Here is a 12,605-nt window from a genome sequence, read left to right as displayed (position 1 = left end):
AATTGCAGCAATCATACTTTGGGCAGCCACGAGAGTCTTCGCAAGCCAACCACCTGCATTCAGCTTCGGCTGCATATCACTACTAATTTGAAGCAAAGTTTGGCTCGAACGGTATGTTGTCTTTTTTTTTTTCCTCTTCCTTTCTTTTGGCCTCCCTGAAGGAGTAAAATTCCCCCAATCCTTTTATGTAACAGTTTCCAGTAATAATTGGAGAGAGGTTATTTGCTTTCCTGATCATGCATATATTAGTGCTGAACTCCAGTTGAAATGTTCTGGGGAATAGCTCTGCCTTGTTTCTGTACTTGTATCTAATGCATCACTCTAGAGAACCCTCAACTGAAAAGAAAACAAAGCTAATCCTTTTAGAAAAAATCAGTTTTATCAGACTTGATTCATGCTAGCGATTTCAATTTGTCAAGGAATTACTGGTTTTGATTGGTCTTTCTATGTTTTGAAATATAACAAGGGGAAAATCTTTTAAAGTATTGCGTAAGATGAATCACATCTGGATTCTGATCATTATCCCTGAAAATCAGAGTAGGTTGATAAAAGTTGAAATCACAGTTTGTCTCTCTGTGCATGCATGTGTGTGTGTGGCGTGCACACATGCGTATGTGTACTTGTTTGTACACAGGCATATGTCCTTACAGAAAACATTGTCTTATCACACCTTAAGTCCTGATAGATTCATATTCAGATTGCTTGAGATTAAGCAGCCTTGGAAAGGATTACTGAGCTTTAGTGACACTGATCTATGGTCCTAAGTGTGAGCTTTATTCCCAGTGGTCCACCTTGAATTACTTCCTACCCAAACTTCACAGTACAGCAGAAGCTTTGGTGTTCTAGGCATTATTCACTGGCAGTGATTGACTTTATTCAGATAGTTCCAATTACATGCTTTAAGTACGTATACTGTCAGCCTGAGTCTGTCAATGTATAGGTCAGATAACAGATTTCTAATAGAACAGGGGCTTTCTTTTCATTTCTGTTATGTGCCATGATGAAAAACATCAGGTTCAGTGCAGTATGTTTTTGGAGCATTTAAAAAAGGACTATAATGGGGCCAAATATATGTTTAATTTTTTTTCTGTTGAACACATTAGCTATTCTATAGATAAAAGTGGAATAATCAATGCTACTGTGTGCAGTAGTGGCTTAAATTATTTGCACTCTTCACTGCCAATATTCATTTAATTATTTATTTTTGAAAACCATTGATTCTACTTAGTCTAGTATTGTTCAGAAGAAAGTAAATTAGGAAACATGGAAGCTTTCATCACCAGGTCACCTCTTCAAAAATGATTCAGATCAGTGAATTGCCAGCTGCTCACTGTCAGTCTAGAGAAAATGATCTGATGTTTGAATATGCTCTCAGAAGGAGGTGAGCAAGTATCCATCTCATGTGTCCTTTCTTATCCCCATATTGTATCATCACAGCCACAAAAAGAACAATATTCATGTTCAGTCACCTATGGAATTAGTTCTGTCTTGTCATGATACCTTGTTGGCATTGAACTGCAAGTTGTTGAGCTCCAAACAGGAATCACTGGGTGATTTCCATTGTCTGCATTAAACAGGAGATGAGATTAAACGGTTATCATATTCCTTTTTGGTCTTAGATCCGTGACAAGACATCCTGTGTTAAGAGTCTGAAAGACTTGATTTTTCCTTACAGTGGTGCTGAAGAAAACTGGGCTTGGGAGGAACAGAGTGAAGGTGTTTAGATATGAATATGAACACATGTAATTGTGTAATTGTGGAAAAGTTACTTACCTTTTCTAGGTCAGTGTCTCTATCTATTAAATGGAATAATATATACTATTGGCCCTTCTGCTGGACGGTTGCAGGCTTCCAGTGTTTCCTGCCCTGAGAAATCATTAACATGAATTAGATGTTTGATGAGAGTGCTGTTAGTTATTTATATGCATACAGCATACACTGAAGGTATTATTTATATGCATACACTGAAAAGAGGTAGCCTCAAATGACTCCCCAACAATCTCTTCTTCCAACTTCCAAGCCAATGATTGATTCTCTACAAATTACTCTGCATTCAAACTAAAAAAACTAAACTATAGAGCAAATGACCTACCTACTGTATATAGCTCTGCTCTTACTATACATCTTCAAAATTATCTGTTTTGCAGCCTAATGATACATACAGGATTCTCTTCTGAGGCTTAAAAACGTATTTGTACGCTAAGGAAGCGAAACTCTGTACGAACACCGTCTTGAGACTGTCGTCCTAACCATTCTTGCTTACCTTACATAACATTGTTGAAGTCGAGACACATAGTTAAAAATAACTCGCTATATACAAATCACCATTATTCATGATAGCATAACTATCCTATACTGCACAATACCTAGAGAGGAGGCAGCATCCAAGGAATACTTACTTCACCTTTCTAAGTAATGTGATAGAGCTTAGGAATTAAGATTTTGGGTAATTTCTTAAAAGTTATCCCCTCGACTAAGCTATTCACGTGTAAGCAGGTAGAAGGCTCTATCAGTTCTGCATGCCTGTTCTTTTCAGCTGAAATCCTGATCTAAGAGCAGACATTTATTTAAAATTTATACTGTGATACATACATTTCTCTCTCTGTACTGCATATAGCAAATGATGATTTGTTGCTCCTGTATTACCATGCCTTCAAAGTATTGCTAAGCACCTAAATGTCACAGCTGTATTACTGATTATATTGTGCCTAATAGCCAGTTGTCCTTGAAAGGTGGTAGAAATATACACAGAAAGCAAGAGGGGCAACAGATCTGATATTTACAGTTATTAACTAATTACTTGTGGTTCAGAGTTTAAGTGAACTAAAATCTCTGGACCAAATTGCCAGCTTGTTTGAGAGCAGGAAACTCTGAACATAAATTATTTCTTTTCTTTTTTCTTTTTAATTCCACAACAACTGGATACTTTGATACACCATAATATTAATAGATGTCATCAGAAAGGACTGAAGAGTCATATTCAGGCCTTTCAGCACCAAATTTCCTAATAAATTCTCTGCTGTGCCTCTGACTTTTTCTGTGAAGTTCATGCACTCAGTAAAGAATTACTAAAATAATCTATTTAATTAAGTTTAATAAAAGAACAGAGTTTATAAACTTTGGCCAATAACTAAATATTCACAACTGTTTTGTGAATACAGCTGAAAAACTTTTTAAAGTGAATATCTGTTTACTTCCTTCTGTGGGAAGCTGGTATTCCGTGTTACAATGTATCCAAAAAAGAGGAAATTGTCTTGAACTGAGGAGTTAAAAGCAAGAAATTTGTCCTGGGGCTTTTCATGGAATCACAAGCTCTTGAGCCAGTCGGTGACCTTTAATTTGATTTTGATTTTTTGAGACATGAGATTTATCAGCCATAACACTTTTGAACAAAAGCCTTTTAATACCTGAATTTTCAAGACACTAGATTCCTGCTAAACCTTCAAAGAAAACCTGTACAGAGAACATAAGGTTATCTTTATATTATAGAAACATATCGAAGCTCAGTTTTATGTCATCTAACCAAACAAAGAGCTTCTGCTGACATGAGAGTGAATTCTGCATCTTGTAGATTTTTCTCCAGGCATTGAAATCTTGAGAATGACAGTAAATGTGGAAAAAATACAATAGTCCTTTTGTCAAATGATGATCCAGTTTATGGATACAGTTGTGCAGTACTCTGAATAATAAACGCTAGATTTGTTTTGACATTGTACTTCACATCTATCCTCCTCTGTATTTTCCCCTAAGAGGCAACTCTTAAGCACAATCTCCACAAGTTGTAGTGGGTCTGAAATGTTACCTTCCTAGAGGTTGGGTAGTGTTCAGGAAGAGATGCATGGTGGAATAGCACAAAAGTACAAACCTTCATCCAGACACCATTTCCAGAGAGTGCTCTGCCTAATCCCGGAGACCCATTTCTTCAGTGCTGTCCTCACATGCTTAATATCTGAGTAAAGCATGAATCTTCATAGTGGTGTGGCAGCAAAGAACACTTACTGCTTCCTGAGAGCATCGCTTGCTTCCAGAAAGGGGTTTTTGGACAAAAGCAGCCAGCAAATGATATTTCCTGAGAATCCAAAAACATTTTTACTTTCATATCTACCAGTGTTAATGATGTCAGTATTTTACCAGAGATATCAAGTTAAGCGTTAACATCCAAACATAATCACAAACTGAGAAAAATGAAGTCAGTGGTCCATCATTATAAGAAGTGGTTTTCCATTATTTAAATGTATGTGTCCTATTCACAGGGACAGTGAAGTACCTCAGATACTAGGAAGCCATTTGTCTGTGTTTAAGTATCCTTTAAAACTGCGCTACTGTAAAAATGCTTCATGTCCTATTAATATGCTCAAAGCCTGCTTCATCACTGTTGCAGTTTGACAGGTCTAAATGAGGTTTAATATACTGCAGTGCACTGTGGAGGCCAGGAGCAGAATGTGAGCAGCTCTTGACGTTCCACATTTCAGAAATAGTTACAATTACCAGGTAGAATAATTACGAACAAAGAAACAAAAATAGTCTTTGAAGCCGTATTTCAGGCAGGTAACAAGCTTGGAAGATAAATTAGCAGTGTTCAGGCCATTAGAAAACATTTGTTGTCTCAAAGAATTTGTGAAACTATAATTAATAACCTACAATAGGGCTTAACCAGGAACGGTGATGTCTTAAGATATGTTCAACTGAATTATTGATCACCTCTTTATGATAACTGACATGCTGTGAAAGCTTCAGGCCATGAAGTTACTTCAGGTTACTAATAATAGCAAAGAACATTAACAGCTCAAGAACTGGTGTAAGTCACAGACCCGAAGTTTTCATCCAGCTCCAGGGAATACTTGTGACAGGGCACTCGTATTGGAAAGGAAGAGTCCTGCTTGCAGGCAGGAGCGTGAGCAAGTGTGTCAGGCTCAGAGGAAGCCTTAATGGAAGAGACACAGGTGATGGTGCTCTGACAACTGCAGTGTTTCCTCTCGCTGTGCACCCAGCTCTGTAGGCATCTGGGCATCTCTTTGGATGTTCTGAGACCCACTTCAGCCACACTGAATTCAAGGATTTGAGGTAGTCTAGATTGAGGTCATAAACGCTATTTGTTTTTGGTTTGGTTTTTGTTTTTGTTTTCTGAAACTTGCAGCTTGATTGGTTTTACAGGATACTTGAAAAACACATTTATAGACAGTTTATGAAAAATAAATTTCCCTCCCTCTGAATTCACATAGTGGAAAAAGATGGGAAAATAGTGTGTTCTTAAAAAGATAGGCAGAGGCTTTAAGACTTTTAACATGTAAAAAAGCTTTCTTCATCCATCTCAAGCAGTTATATACATGTGCAGCTACCATTTATTTTTGTGAGTTTTCTGTCCTTCCTTGGGAGATTTTGCATTGTGATCTGTAAATGCTTTAGAATTTTGAAGTTTCAGATATGTTACTTGGTAGAAATCTCTGCTAAGGATGTGGTTAACCAGTGTCACAGAAGCATATCAATATCTTTGGCAGCCCTTCTATATAATCATCTACCATATGTATTTATGTGCTAAATGATTCACATACACCCACCTTTTGCCATGCTCCATCAGATCCCCTGAAGCTTCTGGATTCCTATCAATCACATATATCTGTAATTTTATCTCTAAGCTCTAGCACTCCCTCCTTCAGTCAGTTTTGCATTGTTTCCAAGGTCTTTATAAAAATGCAGAGTAGGGTTGCAGAGCATCTACACTGCTTATCTGTAGGGTAATGTGACTTTTTTAAAAAAAGTACGGGATATCTTCTGGGAGTAAAGGTGCACGTGATGGACTGTTGCTCTGTCTAGAAGTAGCAAATCCAAATCATGATATTATAGAATGCAACTATGAAATATCCGGTGCTATTTCCTTTCTGGAATGCACACTTCTGATTACGATAGCACTACAGAAAAAAATAGAAAGGGAGAAATCAGAAACTTCAGAACTGGGAGTAAAGGGGGTCTCAGCAATGTGAACTGCAAAGGGAAAGATGGGTACTAGTGCACAACTTCACACCACCCTAGAGAAGGTGGCTAAACCAGAAAGTGGCATCAACCAAACTAAGAGAAATGGAGAAAGTTAAATTAAACTCTTTCAAAAAGTGGTGGATTGTGATGTGGGCAGAAGACAATTTTGAGCCTTGAGCTGAGAGAGAAAACTGCATTTATTAGGTCAGAGCCCTGGGAGCACAATTAGTGCTGCTCTCAAGAAATTGGCATCCATAAGCTATTCCTGCATGTCTTGTAATCATATTTGTAGCAGCAGCTCTGTGGGGTTCAGAGACATATTCTGAAGTCAGCTGAGAAAAAAATATCTACTCCCAAATGCATCCTGTCCCCCAAATACTCACACTGTCTACTGCTCTATGATAACATTTAACTCTCTTTCTTTGATGCGCTGAGATAAGGAGCAGAGGTGTCCCTATAAGTTTGAATGCCAAGGCAAAGTGAAGCTTAGAGGTTAGCTTTAAGATGCATGCGTTCAAGATTTAATGCATGAGAACTTCCTTCTTGCCTTCACCCTCTTCCACTCCACTTCTCTAATTCATCTGTCACTTACTGCTACTATGCTTACTGCTACTAAACAGATAGTAACTCTTTAGATGGAAATTCTTTACAGCATATCTGCAAGGTGCCTAGTTCAAAAAGATCCTGCTCCTATTGCAAAATCTCTACATAGCAATCTAAAATAGAATCTGCTTGAACTAATTCACCTGTGAATTAACATATTTAACCTGAATCCAACAATATCAGAAACACAAATTGCTCAGGAATGTTTGCTTCAGACCACTACTGCACTTCAATTACCTAGAGAAAACTGCTGGTGTGGTCACAGTACTCTGAACAAGCTTTCAATATTTGAATATACAACATTCAAAATAAGAGGAGAAGGCTCTTTTTGGCACAGCAGGTAAAATACTGTTTTTTTCCTTTGGAAAATATAGTTTTAGTTCTGAATTCTGTCTAAGAGAAAAAAATCGTAAATTTGAAACATATTTTATCACTGCTGGATTATGCTGTTTTGTTTTTTTAAAATTCTGTTTATTGTGTGAAAGTTAAAACAGTAAAAATTAACAGAAGAGATTTTTCTCTTTTTTACTGAAATGCTTTGCTTAAGGTAAAACCATTTTCTTCCCTTCACAAAAAACATAGAAGTTTCATTAATTTAATCCAGCCTAAAATGGAGTCATTTTCCAGATTTTTCAGGATTCTTGGCCAAATATAATTTCTGTCCTCTGCTTCAGCAAACATATTTTAGTTCAGTACACATACAGATAAACTGATTGTAGCCCAGTTGCCTAACCTATGTCCATCCCAGCCATCAGTGGCATTTCTAGAAATACTGAGAAAAAACGTATTGTCTGGCATTTGTCTCAACCACTATGGAAACAGAGGCTCTTCACCACTAAATGCCTATGTGGTGTGCTACTCTCCTGTTTCCATTTTCTTATTTGATTCTTTTCTCTCCCTTCTCCCCCAGGGTGATACCTATTCATAACTATCATTCCCTTAGTAATCAAAGCCCAGTGTGTTTGGGGTCATGCTTGTCATAGGCTCCTCAGTAACTTTTCCCCATGGGCTATAGGGATCAGGACTTGACTGTGAATTGGAGATGGCACAGATTTTTCAGGACGTGCTGGTGCCTACAAACTGGCAAGAAGGGGCTGACATGGGCTGAGCTACCTCAGTGAGGTAGAAGGAGTTAAGGCATCAGAGGCAATAAATCCACGGGGCTGGAGAAAAGACTGCATCTGAAGGTGAATAGATCTGATCTGCAGAACATGTCAATTGAGACCAAATGGGGAGAGATAAGTCCCTTCAAAGAGGTTGCAAAGGATGGTACAGATGTTCTTTGTTCTATTCTCTTAGGAAACAAAGCAGCAGAGAGGTTGTGGATACAGAGTGATTTCTGCTTCATGTCCTGTGTACACTGCTATTGCAGAGGGTCTACTGCCGTCTGTAACAAGAAAGCAGAGGCAGGGCTTACTGAGGCCTAACTATAATCTTAATGCATAATAAACTTCAGTTTTATGTAGTGGAAGGAATTACTGTGATAATCTTATGTGGCCACCTGTATAATACAAGCCAGTATGATATGAGAGAGTCACCAAATAAAATCTCAGACCAACGCTTTGAAAGGAAAGAGTTGCTAAAAGAACATGTTGACTTTGGAAAATGCCAAGCAAATCTGTCACGTACATTCTTCACATCAGAGTACAGTATCTCATTATATGTTTCTCTTTCATAGCATGAGGATGACCAAAGACAGTTCGGTGTGAATCAGCTATTGGAATATACTTGCGCTTGGAGACTGACTCGGTAAGAACATGAGTATTTTGCAGTAGCTGTGTTGGTTTGTGTTTGGAATGAGAATCCTGGCCCTACAGGACAGAATCCCAAGACCTACTGGAGACAGGGATGATACCACAGAGAAAGAAAATCAGTTAGATGTTTAAAAGGGTTTTTTTTGCTTTCAGACCTTACTGATTGCTTGGCAAAAATTAATGGCCATTTATAGACCTGTGTAATTTTTCCCCCATTCTCTCATTTTATTCTTTGAAGGTTTCATTAGAGTTCTCAAGTTTCACAAAGTTTTCTGGGATTGAAGGAGTCATGATTTTCAAGTGCATGTCACTCTTAAGGAGAGAATTTTAAGAGTACATACTATAAAAATAGTGGGTTTACTCTTCATTATGCCTGGGGTTTCACAGTTCAGTGATTTTTTATTATTACTATTATTGAAGCTAGTTGTGACAAATTTTTAACTTGATATCTCTGACTTTAAAGTTAACCTACCATGGACAAGCACTTAAATGAGATTCCTCATTCAGCTCTCATTATGTTCCATTTCATTTCCATTTCTGCCAAGACAAGGAAGCTGTTAACTCTTTTTTAATGTTTTTCACCAATGTGTCATAAAGTACTTTGCCAAGGAAGGTAAATGCTGCACCTGTCATTTACCAGATGGGGGAAAACAGAGAGGTAGGAACTTGTTGACTATCTGATGTTTACTGAGGACCCATCTGGTTTCCTAGGAGCATGGCCCAAATTTTCATTCTGTTCCTTACTACAAAGGGATCAAACCAATCATACAGTCTATGCATGCACTGCTCATTCACTCTTTTATTTCTTGTGATATAAAGTGTGTGGCCTTTTCCATTATAAAGAGAGTCTTCCAAGGGAATATGTGATAAAAGTTGTTGAGTTTCAAATCAAGTACGTGTCAAGATTTTTCTCTGATAGTGTAGGGCAATGAATAACTAACAGCATAGATAATAAGTAATTTCTTTCTTCACCTACAAGTACAGTAAATGTCTCTTACTAACTGCTGAAAAAGTAAAGGTATGAACTGTGTTTGTTCACTTTTTCTTGCTTGTCCCGTGGATTGTTGATGGGTGGGAGAAAAGTTTCCATCAGTGGGGGCACGGAAATACCTGTACTCGGGCCCTGTGCTCTCAAATTCATTCCTAAATTAGTTGGGGGGAAAAAAAGGTTAATAGTTAAGTAGCAAAGTTTGCTGACTATAATATGCAGAGTAGTAAGAACAAGAGCTACCAGTGATTAATCGTAGAGGGACTTTACTGTGTTGACTATGTGATAAAATGGCAGATGAAATTCTGTGAAGATAAATGTAGATGGGAGGAAACAGTCTTGACATTACATATGTAATCACATTCTGTTGTGTTGACTTTGGCCATCAGAAATGAGTTCTTGGGTTTATAATAAATAGTTTTGAATGTCAGCTTGGTGCACAGTGGCTGCCAGAAAAATGAAAGAAATGGTTGGGATTATTACAAAAGGAATGAAAAAACAAAAAAACTATGTTATGCCACAGTATAAATGTATGATGTGTATGTATCTTGAATACTGTGTGCAGTTCTGGTTCTCCCATTTCAAATAGAATATAATACAATTTGAAAAAGTGAAAAGAAGGGGAGCAAGGATGATCAGAGGTATGAAATGCCTTCCATATGAAAAACAGATAAGTAACCTAAGATTCTTCATTTTGATCAAGAGCTAGTAGAAGGTGGGTATTTCCTAGAAAGAAGTCTATGAAGCTATGAGGAGCACAGAGAACATGCATAGAAAAGGATTATTTACTGTATTTTACAATGCAGAAATAAGGGAGCATCAAGTGAAAGTACTAGATTCAAAACAGGCAAGAGGAGGCACTTCTTTATAGGAGACCTAATTAAGCATTGGAGATTCTTGCCATGGCACATCATGATTAAAGTTTTCATAGGTTCAAAAAGTAGCAAGGCAATCACGGAACAGATTGCATGTGGGTGTGGGCCTGGGGGTAGCTCACTGCAGGGGCTGCTTTCTGTAGGCCGTGTCCATGGGACTGCGCCTCGCGGGGCTCCCTGCCTGGGCAGAGTCTTAGCGTCCTTGCAGCTGGTCTTGTACCCTCAACATCTCTGCATGTGCTCAAGACTCACTCTAGGGCATGCATTGCATACATTCCATGTCATGACACAGAAACTCTTCATGTTATGTTGGGCATTTTGAACTGAAACATCTTTTGAAGAATAAAGAAAGACCTGCATGTCCTAGTAGCACTGTAGACCTGTAGGGGGCCGGGAGTAGACTCTCACTGGGTGTGATGCAGTGTGCACATGACTGCTTCTCTCTGACTACGGCTAGCCGCAGGTATTGTAAACATAAGCCTTTCTGCTCTCCTTAACGTAGCAGTCAAAAATCACTCCCTGGAACAAATTTCTTTAGCAGCGTTCACGTACTGTTTTTCCCCATTGAGTCAACTAGTTTGAGTCGAAAGCATTGGCACACTTATGTTGAGAGAGGACTTGAATTTGAAGCATCACCAAAGTTATAATCAGGTGAGCTCTACAGTGAAGAAAAGCCCTTATTCCTGTAAGCAGCAGCCATAGTGTTTTTTCTGTGGGTAGGTCAGTCAGTAATACCACACTTTGTCATAACAGCTGTGTGTGACGTAACATGCCACATCTTTGTGCCTATTCTGTACTGGGAGGTACGTTTGCAGCGCAATTTGTTTTTATATCTAGGTAGGGCTGTAATAGCCATGGACAGGCAGTGGAATGGGCTCAGCACAGGCTGTACAAATCTGCTTGGCGCATAGGAAGGCTGGCAGATTACCTTCCCATATTGTTGTGTCTTCAGAGCTATGAGTATCTAGGTTAGCTAAGTTAAATAATGCTCAGGGTTGTCTATATGTACTGCAGTTACATTTCTGATCGTAGCATACAAACATCTGTGTCTTATAGAACATACTGATTGAGATGGTCTCACCATCTGCTTAGATCCAGTAGGGAAGGGAAAAGGATTGTTTTGGCTGGCTTGGAATGAAGTAAAAAGAATGAACTGGAACCTGATCTCTGTATATATCTAGATCATTCAGAGAGACCTGGACAGGCTGGAGAGGTGGGCAGAGAGGAACCTCATGAAGTTCAACAAAGGCAAGTGCAGGGTCCTGCACCTGGGGAGGAATAACCCCATGCACCAGTACAGGTTGGGGGTTGACCTGCTGGGAAGCAGCTCTGCGGAGAAGGACCTGGGAGTGCTGGTGGACACCAAGTTAAGCATGAGGCAGCAATGTGCCCTTGTGGCCAAGAAGGCCAATGGTATCCTGGGGTGCATCAGGAAGAGTGTTGCCAGCAGGTCGAGGGAGGTGATTCTCCCCCTCTACTCAGCCCTGGTGAGGCCACATCTTGAGTACTGCATCCAGTTCTGGGCTCCCCAGTACAAGAGAGATGTGGCACTACTGGAGCAAGTCCAGCGAAGGGCTACAAAGATGATTAGGGGACTGGAGCATCTCTCTTATGAGGAAAGACTGAGCAAGCTTGGCCTGTTTAGCCTGGAGAAGAGAAGGCTGAGAGGAGATCTTATCAATGTGTACAAGTATCTGAAGGGAGGGTGTCAAGAGGATGGGACCAGACTCTTTTCAGTGGTGCCCAGTGACAGGATGAGAGGCAACGGGCACAAACTGAAACATACACAATTCCATCTGAACATGAGGAAATACTTTTTCACTGTGAGGGTGACAGAGCACTGGAACAGGTTGCCCCGAGAGGTTGTGGAGTCTCCTTCTCTGGAGATATTCAAAACCCGCCTGGATGCGATCCTGTGCAATGTGCTCTAGGTGACCCTGCTTGAGCAGGGGGGTTGGACTAGATGATCTCCAGAGGTCCCTTCCAACCTCAGCGATTCTGTGATTCTGTGATTCTGTGATCTCTGTTTATATCTGCTGTTGCAGGCAAGTGTGTAACAAATGAAACCAGCAGCACCTACATTGCTTCTCTCACTGATATTCATAGCTTGAAAATCAAACCCAATGTAAATCAACAAGTATGTCAGCAGAACTGTACTCATTGTCCAGGGCTGAATTTGGCCCATAATCTCTGACATCAAGGTGCCAATAAATATGACACGGTGGCTAATCTGACACTTGCAGTTCGGCAGAGCTTGTTTAGGCAGCCTGGTGATAAATGGCCCTTTGGAAAGGAAACCTGGCAATGTTCCACAGGGGGTTCTGCTGCCAGGAAATTAAAAAATAAGTGCTGTAAGTGTTCGCTGTATGTGACTATCTACTTTCTCCCATATAGACCAGTCAGGAACCAAGA

General features: G+C 39.5%; 1 protein-coding gene across 1 annotated transcript in view; it reads left to right on the top strand.

Annotated features, from left to right (window-relative positions):
* The window catches only part of PIK3C2G (phosphatidylinositol-4-phosphate 3-kinase catalytic subunit type 2 gamma), a 216,234-nt gene that overhangs the window by 25,286 nt on the left and 178,343 nt on the right, over positions 1-12,605 (top strand). Inside the window, exons 5-6 of the mRNA XM_067289854.1 lie at positions 9-111; positions 8,255-8,325. Of these exons, the coding sequence (XP_067145955.1) occupies positions 9-111; positions 8,255-8,325 (174 nt within the window). The remainder of the gene's footprint in view (positions 1-8; positions 112-8,254; positions 8,326-12,605) is intronic.

The sequence above is a fragment of the Apteryx mantelli genome, chromosome 1 (assembly GCF_036417845.1).
Source record: "Apteryx mantelli isolate bAptMan1 chromosome 1, bAptMan1.hap1, whole genome shotgun sequence".
Classification (NCBI taxonomy): Eukaryota; Metazoa; Chordata; class Aves; order Apterygiformes; family Apterygidae; genus Apteryx; species Apteryx mantelli.
The sequence above is the reverse complement of the archived record's forward strand: the minus strand, read 5'-3'. Positions and strand labels throughout refer to the sequence as shown.